The following is a 22,239-nucleotide window of genomic DNA, read 5'->3' on the forward strand; positions in this document are numbered from 1 at the left end:
GCTGGGACGCCGTCTCTGGGAGTTGAGGTCTGAAGGATGAGTAGGCTGTCCTGGCAAAGAGGGAGGGAGAGTCATCGGGACAGCACTGCAGAGGTCTGGCAGCAGGAAGGGCATGGGTCGTTGGGGTAATTGGACAAAGGTCACCACGGCTGCAGCACAGAGCAAAGGGAAGTGGGTGCGATGCAGTCGGAGAAGGGCGGGGGCCAGGTTAGGTGGGCCAGAGGCCATCAGACTGGATCCTAAGCACAGCAGCACGGTCAGGCTGGCACTTTGACAGGATCCCTCTGGAGGCTCAGGACCAACCAGAGGGCCCTGTGCACTAGGGAGACCTGGGAGGCTGCTGCAGTGGTGCAGGTCAGAGATGGCGGCCTGGACCCAGAGTGGTGGGGATGGAGAGGAGGGAGGGATGCAGGTACGGTGTACGGAGCAGCCAGGACTCGCTGATGGACAGGGCACAGGGGCGGGTCGAGGGAGGCATGCAAGCAGACGGCCATGTTTCCTTCTGGAACTGGGCTGGGAGCCCCTGGAAGAGAAGCAGGACTATTGGGGAGGGAAAGGTACCGAGTCCCGTACGGCCGTGCCGAGCTCAAGGTGACTTGGAGACACTGCCGAGGAGCTGCTGAGTGGACACCAGATGGCTGTGGCTGAAGCTCACTTCTGATTCCCAGGTAAACTCCCCGCGGGGAGAGGGCACCGATTCTAAAGGCCAGCCTAACGGGCAGCTACGGGGCAGTGCTTGCGGTGGCCGGGCTGTGGTTATTTTAAACATGAATCAGGCCCCGTGGGTCCTGTCCACAGGCTGTAAAATAAAGGATGGTCAGCTCTGAACAACTGGTCTCTAAGAGAGCCTTGTAAGTGGCCACTTCTTTGTGAAAGAATGGGTCAGGCCAGGGCAAGGGTCCTTCATCTTTACTAAGACCCTGTCTGCGTGCCCCTGGCTTCTAGTGTGATACAGCTGATGCTCAATTAACAAGAAACGGTAGGCTCAGAAAGATACCTAGAGCTTGTTTCCTTGTGGGGGTCACAAGGATGTTCCCAGAGACAAGAGAGCAACAGACTCGGTTTAGCCTTCAGACTGCTGGGCCTCCAGGCCATTAAGCCAGGAGAGGCCCCAGTCAGGCCTATATGCGTTCATCGTATCCCTTCTGCTCCTGTGAAATGTCCTGATCCCTATTTTATTTAGTTATTTATCTTGGCTGTGCCACGCGACATGCGGGATCTTAGTTCCCCGACCAGGGATCAAACCCGTGCCCCCTGCAGTGGAAGCGTGGAGTCCTAACCACTGGACCACAAGGGAATTCCGCTGACCCCCATTTTAGAACCAGGAAACTGAGGCTCAGAGAAGGTGAGTTCCATCCCTAAGGTCACACAGCAAGAGCTGGCCAAGATGGAACCCCAGCTCAGGTCTGCCTTCCACCAGGCCCTCTAGGGCTCATGCTGCCTCCCTTCCCTCTCGTCCTCAGCATCCAGGGTCAAAGGAGAAATTGAGCAGAGCCCTTGTCCTCTGAGGCCACAGGGTGTGAGAGAGGAGACAGGGGCCTGGGCTTGGCAGGCTCATAGCGTTGGCCCACGTCAGAGATCAGGAAGAACAAATGAGCCAGTGGCAGAGGAGCTCTGGGGACCACAGGAGGTTATGCTGGAGGAAAATCAACTTCTTCACAGCCAAATGGTCTTTCTTAAGACTTCAGTGCCCAATTTCTACCCCTGCCTTAATTCGCAGCTCTGTAGGCTTGCTGAGTAATGAGATCACTGAGTGATTAACAGATCACGAAGGGAGCGCCCCCAGCTTCCCTTCCCAGCTGAGTGAGACTCTTCCTTGAAGCTACTCACCTTTCCTACCTGGGAGGCTGGGCCCTTGCACATCACTGAGGGATTGTGGGATGATGTCATCCCCTGGCAATCCTCTGGAGGTGACCTCAACACAGAGCAAGGTGAATCCCAGGTGTGGCACCAAGGTGAGCTCACCTTCGAGGCCCCAGGAGGCCTCTCCCAGCCCACGGAGCCCAGGCTCCCAGGGACTGAAGTGCTGCCCCAGACAAAGGGGCCGAAGTGCTGGGGAGGAGATGGAAAACTCACCGGCCTGCAGAGCTTGGGGCCAGTCTGGTTACGTAAGGCCAGGACTGGCTGCTCCCAGGCACCTTCCGGAAGGGCTCCGGGCCGCAGGATCAACACGGTTCAATCACCTGTGCCGCCTGCCCAGTGAGGTCAATACAGCCGCCTTCCACGTCCAAGGAAAATGTTCCAGGGCCCCTGGGCTCCTGCCACCCCATGCCAGCGCTGCAGGCCTGCCCCTCAGCTCCACTCGCAGGTGCCTGCCAAGGCTAGTTAACGTTACTGGCTGAACTGATTTTAAAAGGCAAACAGAGGCTAGACATCAGCCCACCTGGAGGGAAAATCAATGCTTTCTGTGGATTCACCACTGCTGTGTGGGGGCTCTTGTGGGCCTGACTCCTCCCGTCACCAGCATGTGTGATGAGAACCCGTGGGGCAGTGGCAGACAGATGTGGGCTCACCTCCTGGCTCTGCTATCATCTGTGTCTGAGGGCCTAGCCCAGAGCACAGGCCCCTCTGGGTAAAGAGAATAAGGCGGCGTGTTGGATTTCCATGCTCTCAGGGTTCGAATCCTAGCTCTGCTACCTACTGGCTGGCTGACCTTCTACAAGGGGCTTTGCCTTCTTCACCAGCCTCAATTTCCCCAGATGTGAACTAGGGACAACCATAGACATAATCTTAGAAAACAGTATGTGCCCAATGAATGTTCACTACTTTTATTGTTATTATTAACATCACAATGTTTACCGAGTTGATAATCACAGGCACAGCGACAGGATCCACTTCACAGCACTGTGGTGAGGATGAAACATGTGTGCAAGGCCCCTGGTATATTCTAAGGCCCACACAAAAGCTTGCCTTGCTTATAACTAATCCAAGATGTCCCGGTTCTGAGCACCCAGCTGGTGCCAGGCGCTGTGCCGGGGCCTTTCACATGTATCAGTACTATCTCATTTAAACAGCAAGCCAGCGTTTAATAGGAGTTACTGTTCTCTTTTCACAAGGATGAAACTGGGCTCAGAGGAAGGAAGATAAAAGATTGACCAAGATCACACAGCCAGGAAGAGGCAGAGGCAGGACTGGACGCTGGAGCCACTGCTGCCCAGAACCATGCTTTTTCCACCACATTCCACTGGGTGGGGCAGGATCAATGAAAGACCGAGAGGCAGGTGGCCCCCAAGCAGACCTGCGATGCAGGGGCCACCATCTTTCTGATAATCTGCAGATGCCCACCCCACACCACCCATGGCCCAAGTACCTACAGGACAGGAGGTGCTAAGGGCTCCACTCCCTTTGTGTCCCTCAAGCCTCCCTCTGTCATCTCTACCCACCACACCTCAGGAGCTGCAGCATCCGCCTCCTTCCCACCCGCAGCTCTGCCCCGGACGAGGGCTCCCTGAGCGGCAGCAGAGAGCTCGTGCTCACAACCTCTGTTCGGGGCGGGGGGGCGGGGGCACATTCCAGGTGGGGGACGCCAGACTGCGTCGGACTCCATGGGGGTCAGTAAGCAGTGGCCATGTAGGGAGAGAGGAAGAAAGGGACCAGGGAGGTTTGGGTGGGGGGAGAGTAGGTGGAATGTTAACGGAGGGCCTTGAAATTCTAGGCTGAGGCGTGAGTCCAATGACATCTACAGAAAACAATTTTATTTGCTTTTAGAAGAGCACTTGAATACTTCGGATTCCTGCCCAAAGTCGCTGACCTCCATGCTTAATAATTTGATCTAATGGAAACTTACCCAGCAGTGAGGCCCGCAGTAAAGGGCTTGGGGTGGGAGTGGGAGGGGAGGGATGAGGTTACGCAAGCAAGCTCTCCGGGACCTTGAGTTTTCAATCCGGACCGTTCCAGGTGGAAGTTAGTGTACCTATTACCTACCAGGCAGATGTCCCCAAAGCATCTCTTTGCAGCCACCTAGTCCTGCCCCCACCCCTTTCTCCAAAGCCATCACCCTGGGACCCTCAGCCCCTCTGCCTTGGGTCACTGCCCAGCCCCCTCACCAGGCCTTGGACTCCGGGGTCACCCCGCCCCAAACCCATCTTTGCAAGAGGTGATCTTCCCGAGGCATGAACCCCATCCCATCACTCGATGCTCAGAAGCCTTCAGGCCTCCCATTGCTCTTCCACGTGATGACCGTGGCTCCCTACCCGGCCCTGGCTCACAATCCAGGCCTCAGAGTGGGTAAGCTGGGCTCCTAGGGAGCCGTCGAGCTCCTCCTCCTGGCTAAGTTACCGGCCTACCCACTCTGGGCCTCCTACTAGAGCGTGTGAGGACACAGTTCAAGGTAACGTCCAAGTTCCAACTCGGTGGGCAATGGCTTCCTGCCTGTGAGGCCACCTCCCCCCAGAAGGGTGCATCCGAGTCTCCCAGTGAACTATTCTGACCAAAACGTGGCAGCTGCCGTGTCCGCGGGGCTCCAAAATGCTCTGGGCAGAAAAGGACGGGATACGGGGGTCTGGGTACCAATTCTAGGCTTTGGCATCAGACAGGCCTGGGTGTATTGTTTTTTTTTTTCCCTCCTGGCCACTCCCCACAGCATGTGGGATCTTAGTTCCCTGACCAGAGATCGAACCTGTGCCCCATGCAGTGGAAGTGCAGTGTGCTAACCACTGGACCGCCAGGGAAGCCCCAGGCCTGGGTTTGACTCTCGCTCTAACCACTTACTAACTGCACTGTGCTTTTAGCTTCCTGGTGCCTCAGTTTCCCCAGCTATAAAGTGAGACTAAGGTCAGCAGCAGTCCTTGGCTCACGGGGTTTTGTGGCCTTGAAGTAAGATGAGCATTGTAAAAGGCTAGCTTAGGTGGCTGGCATGGGGTTGCCTATTGCAGATCACAGCTGAAAAGTCTGAGTTGTATTAAGCTAGAAATGATCGATGGAGAGTTCCAGTTACTACATTTTCTTATTATAAATCCTCATCGTGTTAATAATTAAGAGCAGCCAGAGCCTGGGGAGTCACAGACTGGAATGTTCCGTGGCCACGTTCTCTGAGGAGCAGGATGCTGCTCCCTTACAAACACAGAGCCTCAGAGCACCCTGGGGGGCCACTTTCCCAAGTATAATTAATGTCCAGGTTGAAGTCCCATCACCCAAACAGGTTTCCCTCCCCGTCGGGCCGGGCCAGAATAGCCTCTTATGTCACTGGTAACCACAGGCCAGCGTTAGAGCAATGCTGATCCAACCAGAGGTGACCTCATTTCCTTGGGTTACAATCTCACGGCGGGGGTGGGGAGGCCAACCCACTGTGGTCACAAAACTGCCAGGGAGGGCCAGCCACCCAGAAAAGGAAGAGAATTGTGACCTGCGGTCCTTCCCGGATCAGCAGGGCTTCCCGGGGGTCGGAGAAGCTTCTGACAGAGGAAGGACCCCAGGGTGCAATCCTCTGTCCTCTGGATTTTCCTGTGGAGCCCTGGCCCGCGAAGACGCCCTTTGGGCAACTCTTGCACCTTGGTCACAAGGCCGCAGAGAGAAAGGAGGCATTAGGGTCACCGCATCATCATGGATGGAGCCTCTGGCCCGGACAGGTCTCTCTTCTCACCCCCACTGCTCTGCCTCTCCCCAGCCCTCTCACTGCCGGTGGGGAAGTGCTTATTAGCCCAGGGCCAGACACAAGGCAAACACTGAATGAATGGCCCCTCTTCCTCTCCGGGGGTGTGGTGGGACCAGCATGTTCAGCATGCCCCCAGGAGCCAGGAAGTCCTGGAGAGGGAAAGGGGACAGAGCAGTGGGAACACACTGTGCTCTTGAGAAAGAAGTGAGTCCTGCCCTGGTAAACGGAGTGAGCTGTCCCGGCTTGCTCAAGTGCCCTGCACACAGCAGCGGGGTGTGTTGCAGTCCAAGAGTGACTGCTGCAGTCACCTCCTGTTGTAGTCACCTCCTGCTGCAGTCACCAGCTCTGACGTCCAAATTCACCTGTCGGGGTGCTGCCCCGCACTCTGCCTCATTATCGGCTAAGCTGATGATTGGCTGAATGAACTGCCTCTCGGAATGTCAGCTGGAGGTGAGGGAGGTCCCTTCTTAACTCAAGGGGGAGACAAAAAAACTAACACTCACAGAGTACTCATTACATGCCAGGTGCTGAGTGGCCTTACAACCTTTCTCCCGTGAGACAGGGAAGAAATATGAAATGAGTAAATGCCTGAAGGGATATGCATCTTAAAGTATATCAGGCACTATGCTGAGCACCTTTGAAGGTAAATAATCTTGTTAAAGCCTCACAAAATAGCCCATACCTTCTCTAGCTCCTATCCTGCTTTGTTTTTGCTTCCGAGCCCTTATCACTAATTGATACATTCCGTTGCGTTTGCTTGTGGACCATCTGTGTCCACCGCCTGCATTTTTGGCTTCTCTGAGCATGGAGTCACATGGTAGTGAATCGGACAGACCTGATGCCTGACCTCTGAGGGCTCAGGACCAAGGATGATCGCCATTAATCCATGGCAGTGTACAGAGCCTGGCCTGACTCAGGTCCACCTGCTCCATATTCTCCTCTCCCTGCCTGCCTCCTTTGCTCTAGCCACACCAGCTCTCTGTCTTCACATACACCAGGTAATTCCTGCCTCAGGGCCTTTGCACTTGCTCGTGTCCCTGCCTGGAATAGGTAAAGCCTTGCACCTGGCACCTGGGATACGGTCAGGGCTCCCTCCTTGTTGCTGTCACCTGGGTACCGCTTCTCACCTGGCTCAGAACACGAGAGGCCTGCACGGAAGCCCCCCTCCCAGGGAATGGGGCGTGACCTGGAGAGACCAGCAGGTGCCCGGCACACAGTAGGTCCTTCATAATGCCAGCAGGTCTCAATTTCTGGCTGCTCTCCCTGCTTCCACCTCCAAATCATAATGGGATGACCCGTGAAATATCCAGTGGCCCAAACGTGCACACCTGCCTGGGACAGAGTCCAGGGGGAACAGAGTTCCTTGTCTGACCCCGGCCTGGTCAAGGAGCTATATCTTGGGAGGCAGACAAGCTTCCCCAGACCTGGAAGGAAGCCTTGCCTCTGATGTACCCTCTCTTGTTTGGCCAGAAATTCTGGGACCCAGAGAGGTTTGGCAACTTGCCACCTGTCACAGAGCAGGTGGTAACTGAGCAAGGACCTGGCCCTGGATCTCCCAAGGCCTTGTCCAGTGCTCTTTCCAACACTCCATGAGGCTCCTGGGGCTTTGATGCCATCAGGGTTAAACACAGGATCAGACAGGGAAGACAAACTCTCCCACGTCGGAGGAGGGCGGAAGCTATATTCAGAAACGAGTTGGGGCGGTGGGGGGGGGTGGGCGGTGGGCAAGTCAGTGGACAAGTCCCCTCACCTCTCTGAGCCTCAGTTTCCTCATCTATAAAGAGGGGACAACTACCTCCCAGGGCTGTTTGAGGATTATGGCGGTAATGGTTACAGAGCAACAAGGACCATCTTGGGCTGAGCAGCTATGTTTTCAGTTTCCTATTGTCTTGTGGCTGACAGGGAGGCACAGGAAACCAAGAAATTCCATGAGTGCAAAAGAAAATTCCAGTGTTGGACAGGGGAGTGGGTGGCCAGAGCCCAGCCCCGTGATGACTTTCTGGGTTATAAACGTGGAAATGCAGAGGCTTGGAAGCCAGAGGTGAAGGCAGGAAGCTTCTGGGTCTAATTCATCTCAGAGGGGCATCTGATGAGGCTGTGACTGAATAATTCCAATGGCATTCGGTGTTACACAGGCCCCAGAGCATTTACTAGGTTATCTGAACAACAGATGATTCTAGGAACTGGGGTTGGATTCACAGTGCGTCAACCCGCTGCCAGGAAGCCCATGCTGACTCCTCACCCAGTGTGGGCCTAGCACAGGGAAGGGGGCTTGGTTGAGGGGGGCCAGGCTCCGATGTCAGAACCCCGCCCCCTCCACCGCCTCGGGTAGAAAGCTGCCCCCATTTTCCTCTGACTTCTTCCAGCTTTAACATCAAACGACCCTGTGATGACTCAGAGGGAGAAAAGCCCACTGGCCAAACACAGAGACGGCAAACATCAGCAAATGATTTCTGTTCATCTGCGGACCCGGGAGGTGCCTCCCTGACCTCAGAAGGGAACCAGAGTTTTCTCTTCAGCTTTAACAAAGCAATGTTGGTTTCCGCTCTGGCTTTAAAACCCTTTTCAGAAACAGAGGAGTGACGGATGCCACAGGCTTGGAAACAGGAGGTAGAAGGTTCGGAGGTTTCTCTCCTTTGTAAAGCCCCTCTCTCTTCCCATCTGGGGTCCCCAGAAGTTCTGGAATGCCTCACCAGTGGGCGATGTAACTTACATTTCTGTCGTTATGAATCCGGTGAGCTCCGAGAGGAAAAGGAAGAGGATGAAGAGGCAGCAGCAGATAGAGACTGGAAGAAACAACACAGACACCCAGTTAAGGGTGGTGGGCACTGATGGAGGGAAGCCAGCCCCCAGACCCTGCCCTCAGAGAAAAGCTGCTTACAGGGAGGGGGAGAGAGGCCCACAGACCCTCCCCAAAACCCCTTCTTACTCTTGGCCTCAATGTGAAGCAGCCCCCCTGTCAGAAAGGTAGACCGCCTTTGGGACTGATCTGACCCTCCCGTGTGGACCTCCCCAGCCCCCCATGCCCGCAGATAGGCAGATCCTCCAAGGGGCCAGCCCGCCTTCCCTCCGTAACAGCATTCTCATGCAGAAGTCGGTCAGAAAGTAAGGGCTGCAAATCGGCGGCCCACAGACGTGTTCTGTCTGGCTCGACTGATGCATATTTTAAAATTTGGAGCTGACGTTGAACAATCCAGAGATTTCACATCAAAGTCCAGATTTCTGGCTGCTCCAGAACACTCGAGCCCTTGTTCCCACAGGGGCTCTGAGCTCACCAGTTTGTTACAGGCCCCACCACCCCCTCCTGCCACCCAGATTCCAAGGCTGAGGCAGAGTGTTGGTTGCCCTCCATCACCACCCGCTGCGGTCCCATCAACATTGTGCCCGTGTCCCTAGCAGAGGCGAGAACGTGAGGATACACAGTGCTGTGCTTCAAAAGAAGGGACAACTCTCGGTGAGAGTGAAGAGTTGGGGTCCTACAAGTCTGAAGTGCAGAGAGAGCAGAATGGAGCTCCAGGGTCGGCCCACATCACCTGGATTTATCTCGCCTGTCTGGCCCTTGATGAGGTTGGATTTTGTGACCCTGGACTTGCTCCTTGGGGCAGGACATAACAAGTGCCCCAGGGGCTGGCCCTCAACTCATCTCCAGATACCCCCCCCACATCTAACCACCCAGCGACCTCGAGCCACGTGCTGTTCCCTAAATATATGCTATGGCTCCTCTGTCTGGAATGTCCTTCCCCATCTTCCCTCCTCTTCCTTGGTCATCCTCTCTGCCTGGTGAACTCCTACTCATCCTCGCAGGTTGAGGCCCAACTCAAATGTCCCTTCTGGTGAGAAGCTCCCCCAACCCTCAGAGGTTGAGCTGGTCACTCTTTTCTCTGTGTTCCCAGCCTCTATCTGAACACCTTCCAAATGTTATCTGTGGCTCTCCCTTTCACTAGACTGACAGATACCCTGGAAGGCAAAAACTCCACAGCTCCAGTGCCTGGCCTGGGGCTGGGCACACAGGAGGTAATAACAGGTTTTGTGTAAGGCAGGGAGCCAGCCCCCAGAATACAGAATAAGGGCTGAGTGTGCCTCACCTGGGTTTATCATAGAGGCATGTCGTGGGCAATGGCTCACACAGTGTGGTCCCACTACTCACGTGCTGTGTCCCTGGGTAAATTAAATTAACCTCTCTCTGCCTCAGTTTCCGCATCTGTAAAATGGCACCAGTAGTAGCACTTGCCTCATGGGGCTGCTTGAGAATTTCCGCAACACAGAAACTGGACTTGAAATAGTGCCTGGCAGGTAATAATGGCTCAAGCACTAGCTCATTGCTAGGATTTTCATCAGGGAGACTTTGGAGGGTGTGGTGATTTGGGGAAGGTGATTTGGCAAGTGGGTTGACCCTCAGTTTCCCGCAAAGAAAAGTTCCCAGTACCACCTGCTGATGCGGCCACATTCTTGACAGTCTGTACCTGGTTGGCCGAGCCATCCTGACTGATGCTGAAACCAGGTTATTTGTCATCATCACCATCCTTATTATTATCATCATCTATCTATGGCAAAATGTACAGTCAAAGATACGTTCTGGGCTCCCCTGGTGGCAGAGTGGTTAAGAATCCGCCTGCCAACGCAGGGGACACGGGTTCGAGCCCTGGTCCGGGAAGATCCCACATGCCGTGGAGCAACTAAGCCCGTGCGCCACAACTACTGAAGCCCGTGCGCCGCAACGAAGAGTAGCCCCCGCTCGCTGCAACTAGAGAAAGCCCGTGTGCAGCAACAAAGACCCAACTCAGCCAAAAATAAATAAATAAAATAAATAAATTTATTAAAAAAGATACATTCAGAGAGGCAAGAAGGCAGAGCACAAGTGTTTGTGGGGCACCTACCACATGCCCTGCTGTGGGAGTGTTAACAGATACCTGTCACTGCACACTCCCATGTGAAAGAGGGTATGAGCCCGTGTGGAGGGTGTAGAAATGGAGGCTCAGAGTGAGGAAGAGAGTGGCCCAGGGACACACTGGGTGGCAGGTGGGGGCGGGGGTGGGGAGGGCTGGAACCTGAGCGGTCTAGAGCCAATGCCCTAAGAAAAGGAACCCCGAGACTCCAAGTGAAGGGCGAGGCAGGGACATCCCCAGAGTCCCCACCAAGCCTCCAAAACCACACCCAGACATGGGGCATACAAGAATGACTCCCCAGTTCTTCCAAACTTTGAAAAAGCTGTATAGGGCAGAGTTTAAGGGTTTTACTTTTTCTTGGAAGACGTAATACATGTAAGTGATAAGAAAAATCATCAAGCTGTATAAAAAGGCAAACTGTGTGAGTCTCTTTCTCACGCCCGACCCACAGCCCCCTGCCCAGAGGTACCACCCCTACAGTCTGTGTCCTGACACGGGCATACGAGTTTTTCCTCTAATCAAACAGCATAATGTACACATGCTTTCTCTCTTTTTTTAAAATTAAATTAAATTTATTTTTTTTGCTTATGTTGGGTCTTCGTGGCTGCACATGGGCTTCTCATTGCAGTGGCTTCTCTTTTTGTGGAGCATGGGCTCTAGGCGCATGGGCTTCAGCAGTTGCGGCACGTGGGCTCAGCAGTTGCGGCACGCGGGCTCTAGGGCACACGGGCTTCGGTAGTTGTGGCTCACGGGCTCCGCAGTTGTGGCTCGTGGGCTCTAGAGCGCAGGCTCAGTACTTGTGGCGCACGGGCTTAGTTGCTCTGCGCCAATGTGGGATCTTCCAGGACCACGGATCGAACCCATGTCTCCTGCATTGGCAGGCGGATTCTTAACCACTGTGCCACTAGGGAAGTCCCTGTACACATGCTTTCAACTGTGCTTTGCTCACTCAGCAATCTATGTCTAAGCAGGTCCCACATCAGTTTATACAGAGTGGCCATGTGGCTTGTTTGTTTTCATGGCATAGAAATTAATTTCAAATGTCTTCTCCAGCTGCTGAACAAATCCACTGCAGAAGACCAGCTGGCAATCCGAATTTCCCAGGCTCACATCCTTCCCCTTCTCACCTGCAAACTGCAGCTGTGATGCCTCTTGATAAAGAATCCTGCCAGGTGGGCAAAGCACCCTTCTCACTTGAAATCTCACACCTTTTCTGACCCACGTTTCAGAGCCATTTCCACCCTTCCCACCCCACCTTCAAGCCCCAGCAACCCACAGGTTGCTGTAATGATGAACAGGCCCAAACTCGGGAGGTGTTTTTGAAGGCCAATGATGACGTAGGCCAGTCCAGGTTTTCTAGCTGCCTTCCTTGCTCCAAGCCTGCAAATGGGCCCCAAACTTCTGACTCTATGCAGATCAGAGGTGGGGGTATAGGGATGGGAAGGCCTCTTTCTGAAACCTGCGTGTGTTGTCCCAGGCTCGGACCTCGCAGCTGGATAAGTGCGGGGTCTGCTCAGCTGAATCCGACTGTCCGGCAGCCCATGCTGTGTGTCTGCTTCCCCTACCTTGTCCCCAGACTGGAAAGACAGAGACAATGTCTCAGCACCCCTGGGGCCTCAGGGTCTAGCGTAGTGCCTGGCTCAGAGAAGGTATGAAATAAATATTTGTTGAGTGAGTGAATGAATGAATAAAAACCATGAGGGCAGGTAGGAAGTATTTCCACCAGAAAAGCCTTCTGATACTGTAGAGTTTTTCAATCCATGTTTGGGCAAGATGCTCAGGCTCTGGGACTCCAGATTTCTTCTGAAACGGACTCAGGCACTGGGCAGTAGGAATGTGACACCAGGAGGATGCTCGCTAGTGGGAGATCCAGTGCAGCCAGCAAAGGGGGCACCGGACCCAAGACCCAGACACCAGCAAGTCAAGCAATCTGTGTAAGGCCACATAAGCACTTCAGTGGAGAAGGCAAAATTCAAACCTCGACTTGTGAGTCTCCAGTGCCCTTGCTGGTTCCTTCAGTTATTAATAGCACTTACCGTGACGTCATGAAATGGTGTGTTTCTGTATCTGCCTGCCTGCTCAGCCATGCACTCTTCAAGGACAAAGACCGAAGCCCATTCATCAAGTTGGTCCCAGGACATGGCACGCGGCCTGGCCCCAGACCTGGCTGATAAATATTTGTTCACTAAATGGTAGCTAAGGGCTGGCTTCCCGTGCTCACGCCTTTCCTCTTGTGCAAGGGAACTTGCCCTCTCACACACTGTGCTGGAGACTGCAAATCAAACCACGTCCCCGGAGGGCCACTTGGCAGTACCTTCTACATTTCACAATGCACATGCCCTTTGACCCGGTAATTCCTCTTCTAGGAAAGTTACCTTACAGAAATAACCATACAAGGATACAAACACATATGGACAAGGATGTCTATAATAGCGATAAGCTGGAATCAGAACGCCCATCCTCGGGAGGCTGGTTACATAAACCGTGGGTCGGCCAGATAATGGAAAGCAGCACATGGTGGCCGTTTACGTGCTGGTGTGAAAGGTGTGCAGGATGTGTCAGTTAAAAAAGGGCAGGAAGGACGGTGTGCCCAGTACGCTCCTGTCTGCGCTTAAAATGACGACACAGGTATTTCAAAGACTGAATATGTTTTTTTAAAAATTCTAGAGGGATACAGACCTGATTGTTAAACATACTAGATAAGGGAGAGAACTGCAGAGCCTGCAAAGAAGTGGCCTGAGCTGTTGGTGGTAGGAAGGGGACAGGAAGCCTCATTGGAATTTTTGTGACCAGGTTCATAAACTAATTGAACGGGTAGATGAACAAGCCCTCTTCCTCTTATGTACCCCGAGTACCTTTTCCGTGGGGATCAATGCACAAAGTGTCACAGCTTCTGCGGTCACGGACCCTCATGGGCTGTGGGCTCCAAGAGGACAGTGATAAGAAGAGGTGCACGGTCCAGCCGCACTGAGAGTTTGGCACGTACCCCATACTTGACAGGCGTGATCACACTTAACCCCCAGATCAGAAAACTGAGTCTCAGAAAGGTGAAGTGACTTGCTCAGGGTCACCCAGCTGCTAAATGGGAGAATGAACCCAGCTCGGCCAGATCCGAAGCGAGCAGGACACGAATCCTGCTGCCTGGCTGCTCTGTTCTCTTCTCCGGGGATGTGGACAGCCAGACTCAAGAAGGCACCTGCAGCTTGGACGACCTAAGCTAGAGGCAGAGCCAGCCGGGGTGCAGGGATCCCCAAGGTCATCCCCTGACCTGATAATGGCCTGCCCTGGGAAGCAGCGGTGGACTCCAAAATGACTGCCCGGCCCCAGGGCCCTGCTCAGGGGACAGTCCACGGGGAGGGTCCCTCTCCCACACCAAGCACTGGAGAGGCCCACCTCTTGCAAGCTGTGAAACTTCAGACAAGTCACTTCACCTCTCTGAGTCCATTTTCTCATCTGGAAAATGTGGGTAGAGCCTTCCTGCTTGCAAAGTGCTTGCGGTTTGTTTTTATATCTTTTAAAATAAACTTTATTGTGGAATAATAATAGACGCAAAGATAGTACAGAGCGTTCCCATCCGCCCTTCGCCCAGCTTCCCCTTATGTTAACATCTTACATAACCCTGGTATGTTTGTCAAGATGAAGAAATTAACATTGTCCAATACTGTTAACTATGTTACAGACTTATTAGATCACTCATTTCTCCGCCAGTGCCTGTCTTCTGTTCCGGGACCAGACCTGGTATCCCATTTTACATTTAGTCATCGTGCCCTTAGTCTCGAAACTGTGACGGTTCCTCAGTCTTTTCTTGGTTTTCAAGACCTTGCCACTTTCAAAGAGTCTTGGCCAGGTGTCCTGTAGAGGGTCCCCCAGGCTGGGGCTGTCTGCTGCATTCCCATGATTAGACTGGGTTGTGGTTTTGGGGGAAGATCCCACGGAGGTGAGGTGCCCTTCCCATCAAATCCCATGGCAGGCAGCGGGCACGCGACAGCTACGTCGACCTCTTCCTCACTGGTTCCTCACTTTGTCACCTGGTGACGGGGCAGGCTCTGAATGTCTCCACCATAGTTATGACTTCCTTTCCATTCTCTCCTCTTCAATAGTGAGTCACTAGCTCACACTCCAGGAGAGGAGAGCTGAGCTGTACCTCTCAGAGGGGGATATAGTCATAAATATTATTTGGAGTTCCTCTATAAGGAAGGTTCAACCCTTCCCTCCCATTTATTTAGATCAGTATGGACTCCTGGACCTTTTTCTTAATTCTTTGGGTAACGAGCCAATAATGTCATTATTTATTGTGCTACTCAGATTGCCCTGTGTTGGTCTTTGCCCTCTTTCAGGCTGGCTCCTGTGGCCTGCTGACACACCTCCACCCCTTGCTTTTCCTCCGGGCATTTTTTTGCTTTCTGGCACGAGGTGTCCCAGGCTTATTTTGTACACTTCCTGTCCCAGCCCTGCAATCAGTCATTTCTCCCAGGAGCCCTGGGTCCTTTTAAGTAGAAGACTGGTATTCAGAAACCAAAATCTGAGTGAGAGGATTATTTTTTTAAATGGATAGAAACATCCTTATGTTAAAAACTCAAATAGTCTAAAAGGTGTGAAGAGAAAAGTCAGTCTCCCTCCAACCCATGAGCCGTTTCCCCTCCCAAGGACAGCTACTCTTTTTTTTTTTTTTTAATTCATTTATTTTTGGCTTCGTTGCTGACGTGGGCTTTCTCTAGTTGCGGCGAGCGGGGGCTGTTCTTCGTTGCGGTGCGCGGGCTTCTCATTGCGGTGGCTTCTCTTGTTGCAGAGCACAGGCTCTTGGCCCGCGGGCTTCAGTAGTTGTGGCGCACGGGCTTAGTTGCTCCGCGGCATGTGGGATCTTCCCAGACCAGGGATCAAACCCGTGTCCCCTGCACTGGCAGGCGGATTCTTAACCACTGCGCCACCAGGGAGGTCCCTGGGGCAGCTACTCTTGATGATTGATTTCTGGTGTCTCCTTTCAGAAACAGGTGATGCTATACCTTACAGCGTTACAGTGAGGACAGAGAAGAGCTGAGGGACTAGAGGCAGGGCCCAGCAAGATGCCCATCATTTCTTCCCTCCTCCTGTCTCTCTGTCTTCCCTCCCTGGCCCAGCATTTCTGCAGAGGGCGGGCAGGCACAGGTACGGACAGTGGGGAGAGGGTCGGGAGCAACGGAGAGAAGGAGGCTACTCACTAATGGCCCCGGTGTACGTCGGCTGTGTGAGGTCCTTGGGCACCTTCCTGTAGATGTCAAACCTGTGGAGAGCAAAGGGGACGGGGTGAGGTGGGCGCAAAGGGCAGGTGTCAGGCAGCGGGGGAAATGGTGCTGGCTGGTGTGCCCAGCAGCCGCCATTCTTCCCCGAACCATTTCCTCCAAGAGGCCTGAAGGACGTCCCCTGCCCACCATGGGATCCTGGCTCCCACACCTCCTTTGTCGCACTGCCTCACTACTTATCACCCCCTGAGACAGATGGCCTGGACCCCTCATCTGATTCTGGTTCTTGGTTGGTCTTGCCCCCAAGAGAATGTAAGCTCCATGAGGGCAGGGACCTTGTTAAGTGTTGTGCCCTGCCGTGTCCCCAGACCCTTGCTTGGGCCTGGGGCACAAGAGGCCCCTAGTAAGCACTGGGGGAATGAACTGAACCTGGGCGTTGGCTTTGTCTGACGCTGAAGGGAATGGGCAAGCGCAGTCTTTCCTGAGTTCTCTGACGGCGCTGCATTCTTGCCTGGCGTCACCTCTCCGCCCCCTCTTCCATTTCCTGTCTCTACCTCCTCTTGTTTCCACTCCCCCCTTCCCCAGCTTCTGCAGCCTTCTTCTTGGAGATTTTCCGGAACTCCAAGGCAGTAGGTTAACAGAAAATCCTGCCTGGGGCTGACATCGGCTCGTGACAGCCCTGGCTCCAGCTCACGTGGGTTTCTGCCCAGACACAGAGCAGACGTCTTTTTTTCATATGGATCCCACCAGAGCAGACTGGTGGGGTGGTGGTGGAAGAACTGAGGGCTTTGGAGTCAGGCAGACGTGGGTGTAATTCTGGCCAGTTGTTTTAAGGGGTAAGGCCCCTAGAATCAGACTGCCCTGGGTTCAAATCTTGGCTGGTCTTCTTCCTTGCTGTGTGATGTCAGGCAAACGACGTCCCCTCTCTGAGCCTCAGTTTCCTTTTCTGTACTACTACGAGACCCCGCCAGGCCCCTGAGTAGGGGAAAGAAACGTCAGCGGAGGAGCTGACACAGAGCGTTCCCAGGCACTTGGCTTCTTCCCCTTCACTTGACGAGCAAGCAGCTCTAAGTCCACAGCCCTTTCCCAGCTCTCTGGTGAAGAGGCTGGCAGCTCCGCCCTCCAGGGGTGATGGGCTGGTGGATGGTTCCTCTTGGGTGATTGGGAAAAAAGGTTAGTGCCGTGCTAACCCCAATGCAATGACATGGAAATCTTGCATAAGATCTGATACTTGACTCCTGTTGCGTTCACTCTAATGACACGTGAAAGGTGCTTGGTTCCTCAAGACCTCAGAGGAGAGAACATTCCTATAGGCTGCAGAGCTAAAAGCTATCACTTTCTCTCCCACCTGCTCAGCCACCAGTCTCCCGTGCTTAGGGCCCGAAGGGCACTAAGCACTGGGGCTGGGAGTGTGGTCAGGAGGGGTGGGGGCCTCATGTGACTCAACTCTCCATCCCTACTCACCTCCCTTATTCTGAAAATGCTGCCCACTTTACCTGTGGGAGGCATATTAGAGGAGAGAGTATGTACTGGGGAGTTAGCCTGCCTGGGCTTAAATGTGACCCCACCACTGTGTGACCTTGGAAGTGTCCGTGAACCTCTCTGTGCCTCAGTTCCTCTGTCTGCAAAGTGGGGGCAACAACAGTAACTATCTCACTGCATAGGGATTAGAACCAAATGACTTAGTGCACATAAAGCACTTAGAACCATGCCTGGCACCCAAAAGTACTACATCAGTATCTGCTGTTACTATGATTAATGTTTATTCGGCTGACATTTATGAGCACCTACTACGTGCTAGCCCTCTTTCAGGTACTAGAGACATGGAGGTAAAATCAGCCCTCAGCTCTGTGTACCTGCAGTTTAGCAGCAAAGACAAAGAGGGGACCAAAAAGGAGAACGTGGTGCTGCCCCACCATGGGGTATGCTGGAGGTGCCAGATGAACCTGGAAAGGGCACCTGGGGTCATCTTGAAGCTTCCAAAAAGAGCTGATGTCTGAGCAGGAGGATGGGAGAAAGGGTAGGTGCAGGCAGAGACTGGTCCAGGTAGTAAGAACAGCAAAAGCAGAGACGAAGAAGAGGATGGAGCCTGACGTGCTGGAAGGCTAAGTTTACCTGCCTGTGGTGCTAGGACGGGAATGGAGGGAGTGGATGCTGGAGAGGCAAGAGGGGCTTACAAGCCAGCTTCCTGGTCCAGTTAATACCTGGTTACTACCCTGGGCCCACAGCCAGAAACTGGGCCTCATGGTTTAATAAATATATGAGCCACCGTTTCAAAACTGGGAGTTTTATGGGAAGTCAAAGGCTGTCCAGGGTAAGGAGCGGGGAGTGGCCTAGAGCAGAGTGTCCGAACCTGACAAGGGTGAGAGAGGGAGAGATGGGAGATGGTTGCATACAGGGGGGCTGATCAAATATATAAATACAGTGAGGATAATGGGGGCCGGGTGCCTCACTGTTAGGGAAGGGAGGTATACATAGAGAAGTAGAATAAACCCCATGGTGTTAGAGTGGAAATGAAGGTATTGCTGTGAATTCATGGTTTTCAGCATACACAAATAGAGAAATATCCAGGTGTGCAGACACATCACGTATACATTTATTTCCTAGCTCGTTCTATAGAGAGGGTGCAGGAACAGTGACAGCCAGACAGCAGCGAGCACATTTGGACCTCAAACCTTGGCTTCTAAATATCATTCTTTACTCAAAGGAATCAGCTCCTTGGAGAAATGGCTGATTCCAGGGCTGGGTAGGGAAAATGCAAGATGAGCTTGGAGTATCTTCTTATGTCAGAAAGCAAGAAAGAATGATGGGACATATCAAAAGGACAAGAAGTCAGCTTAAAGGGGCTCCCGCTGGCCAAAGAAGGGGCAATATAAGCATTAAAATCAACAATCACAGTAATAGATTATGACCCGTTAGATAAAATAGGAAGCCAAAGATCTACATAGATGTAAATAAACAAATAAGTAAATCAAGTCTGATGAGGAATGGGATACTTCCATACCTTCTAAGTAGCCCCCCCGCAAATCTTTATTAATCATAAAGGGAAAAAGGTAACTTTACAGAGGAGAAACTTGACAGACATCACCGTAATCGAGTGACCAAAGGGAGTGTCACCAGTAAGGAGACACATCATATGCCTCCTGATATGAAGTACTGGGGAGGGTACCCCATCACTCCTGTGGGGAACTTGCTCAAGCGTACAACCTCAGATGAATTATGAGAAAACATCAAACAAATCCAAACTGAGTGTCATGCTACAAAATGACTGGCCAGCATTTGTCAAAAGTATCAAGGACACGAAGGCCAAGTAAAGACTAAGGAACTGTCAGAGATTGGAGGAGACTAAAGAAATGTGACCACTAAACCCCACAGGCTGTCCTGGATCAGAGAAAGGACATCAGTGGGACCACTGATGGGATTCGAATAAGATCTGTAGGGTAGTTAATAGTACTGTAGAATGTTCTTTTCCTGGTTTTGAAAATGGTTTGGTTATATAAGATGTTATATAATGTTATATAACGTTTAAGGAAGCCTGGGTAAAGGGCACATGGGAAGTCTTTGTATTATTTTCGCAATTTTTTGGCAAGTCTTCAATTATTTCAAAATGAAAAGTTAAGATCTTTTTTTAATTTAATGAAAAAACTTTTAAAGCTTAAGCGGGAGATTTCATGTAAAAATCCCACCCAGCTTGCTTTCTTTGTGCATGTTTGGTCCCTTTAGGCATCAGAATTTGAGATGCTGGCTTAACAAATGTTGGTCCGGTGTGCTGGGTGTCAGGCAGAGCGTGTCTTTGTCAACAGAGGGAGGGGAGATGAAGGCTGAGCGAACAAAGGTCTAAGAGAGGAGGCGAGACTTGGACAAAACTATAGGAGGCAATGGCAATCAAAGAAGGTAGGTGCTCCGGAAAGAGTGAATGACGCAAACCAAAATCACTGCCATCCCACGTGGGGTGTGTTCCCACGTATATTTGTATTTAAGTCTCATCTCACAGTAACTCTGCCAGATACTGATATCCCATTTTTCCAGGAAGAAAACTAAGGCTGAGCCATAAGCAACTTGCTCAAAGTCAGCAAGTCAATTTAGCAGAGCTGGGATTCATACCCAAGTCTGGGTCCATAGACCATTGTCCTTCCGCTGCCCTGTACTTATGGGAATCAGTTTAGAGCTCATTTATTGGTAAACTGAAGTCTCAAGGTTTTGCTTATTTGCTTTTCTGAAGATGCTGCCCCAGAGCAGATGGGGCCCTCTTGGAAAACAGGGACCAGCGCAAAACACATTATTTCATTCAATAGGTATTTACTAAGTACCTACCAGCAGTGCTCTAGACGGTGGGAAAATGAAAGTGCTCAAGGTAGACGTGGTCCCTGCCCTCATGAAACTGTCGGTCTAGCAATGCTGTTGGCTCCTTGAGAAGGGCCACCTACACAGAATGTTCTCTGATGATGATTCCATTCCCATGCCGCAAATCCAAGCTGGGGAGTGGTGGTAGGGTAAAGGGGTAGCTGAAAAGGACCCTGGGTTCAGAGTTGACCACAAGCCAAGTGAGTCAGCAGTGAATGTCACTAAGAAAACGGGCCACCGGGAGGCTGGTGAGAACCCAGGCATGTGACAGATCAGGAAGTCAGCCGTCGTCTCTGGCTCCCATTAGTCAGTCCCTCACTGCGGTGATGTGGTGATGCGATTAGATGTGGCCACCCACTGTCAGGAGAATGTAGAGGAAAGGGTAAGGAGAAAGGGGGAGAGGGGAAAGGATGCTTAGTGTACATCTAGTGTGCGCTGGACTCATGCTAGGCCCTGGACCGACATGTTCTCATCTAATTCTCTCAGCCAACTTGTGAGTTGGGGATTGTTATCCCATTTTACAGAGGAGGCTCAGAGGCTGCTGACTTGGCTAAGCTCTCACGCCTATGAAGTGTCACAGCAGGGATCTGAATCCAGGCCCAGTTTACATTCTTGTTGCTTTTCCCAACGATGTGGGGATAAACCAGGACCATTTGGGTGGAAAATACTTCTTAGGAAGAAAGATTAAAGAATTGGAATTGCTTGGCCTTAAATAGAGAAAGCTAAAGGATAGATTCTTTATGTTTGTCAAAAAAATGTTCTTTCCCTGTCCTCCCCCTAGAGTGTGAGTTTCTCACGGGAAGAACCTGGGCCTCCTTGCTGCCCAGCCTTGCCCAATCCAGGCCCTTGGGGAACTGATCTGAACGAATGGGTCAATGGATAAACCTATACAAAGATAAGGTCCACTGGCTGGCCCCATAAACAAGATTAAGGTGAAATGGATGGTGGGGAAGCTGAGTGATGGGTCCTCAGGGGTTCCTTGTACTGTATTTAGACATGTTCACTTACAAAAAAGGCAAAATAGGCTTAAATGAAAGCAAGAAAACAATCAGCTGGACTAAGAAAAACTGAGCTAGATGCCAGAAGAATGGGAGCAGTGCCCAGAGCCAGGTGGACCATAGGTTTGTCACCTGTTGGAACAGGACCCAAATGCGGAGACCCCAGGGGACCTCCTGCCTTCACCACGCTCTGCTGTTGGGTCTAGAAGGCGTTCTGAGATCACTGTGTCCAACCCATTCATTTTACAGAAGAGAAAACAGAAGTCCCAAGAAGGAGTGACTCACCCAATTCAAGGTATAATTAAACTCAGAGTATTTAAAACAAAAACGAGCCAATAAAAAGCTTGTGAAATCCTTGTTATCTCATGCTCTTGAAATGTCATATGCTACTGACTTTCAACCAGGTGCAATCTGGGCCCCCCAGGGGAGTGTGGCGATGTCTGGAGATATTTTTGGTTGTCACCCGGGGGAGTGGGTGGTACCCAGCAGGTAGAAAGCCAGGGAAGCTAATGCATCCTCCAATCCTACAAGGCACAGCCCCCTACAACAAAGGATACCAGCCCCAAATGTCCATGGCACTAAAGTTGAGAAACCCTGCTGTAGGCAGAGAAAACCTTCCCATGCGGGAAGCTCATTTTCCCACTGAGCCTATGTTCTCTCCACAGAGACGCCTCCAGTTGCCTCTGCTCCGTCTGGGTGAAGTCATGGCCGTGGCCTTGATCGCCCCTGCGGTCTTTCCCTGTCCTTTTCCGCTCTGTGCCTGAGAAGGCACACTTGGAGAGACCTGGGCAAAGGAACTCCCAGGGAAGAAATAAAGTCCCCCTGAATTTGTGACTTCTTATAAAGGTGCAGTAAGTACAAGTGTCACCATCTGAATCAAAAAGGTGCTCAACCCGTGCCTCTAACTTCATTGTAACTTAGGATCAGACAAATTCCTTAGGATAAAATATATGTCAGCATCAGAACTAGAAGTCGATGAGAATATAGGATTTACTTAACAGAAATTCACTGTACAGGCCACATCTAAGCCTACAGAGCGAGGGACGGCTGCATAACCTCACCCAAAATAAACACGCATAAGTCTTCTCTTGCTCCCAAGCAAGGAAACTGCTGCTGGAAATCTCTGACTAATGGATTTCTTCTGTAATTTCTTTTCATAGCAGAATGCCTCAACTCTTGCTATTTTAACTTTTGCTGCT

The 22,239-nt window shown here is 52.1% G+C and overlaps 1 protein-coding gene across 2 annotated transcripts in view; it reads right to left on the reverse strand.

The window, feature by feature from the left end:
* The window catches only part of ERGIC1 (endoplasmic reticulum-golgi intermediate compartment 1), a 105,463-nt gene that overhangs the window by 39,279 nt on the left and 43,945 nt on the right, over positions 1 to 22,239 (reverse strand). Inside the window, exons 1-3 of one of the 2 annotated variants that reach the window (XM_060008380.1) lie at positions 13,873 to 15,110; positions 13,335 to 13,490; positions 8,307 to 8,379 (exon numbers count right to left, since the gene is read on the reverse strand). In XM_060008380.1, coding sequence (XP_059864363.1) covers positions 8,307 to 8,379; positions 13,335 to 13,470 — 209 coding nt within the window. In that variant the 5' untranslated portion in view covers positions 13,471 to 13,490; positions 13,873 to 15,110. Of the gene's footprint in view, positions 1 to 8,306; positions 8,380 to 13,334; positions 13,491 to 13,872; positions 15,111 to 15,677; positions 15,740 to 22,239 lie in introns of those variants that run through there. The other variant, XM_060008381.1, reaches the window with a different exon arrangement.

The sequence above is a fragment of the Delphinus delphis genome, chromosome 3 (genome assembly GCF_949987515.2).
Source record: "Delphinus delphis chromosome 3, mDelDel1.2, whole genome shotgun sequence".
In the NCBI taxonomy this organism is placed as follows: Eukaryota; Metazoa; Chordata; class Mammalia; order Artiodactyla; family Delphinidae; genus Delphinus; species Delphinus delphis.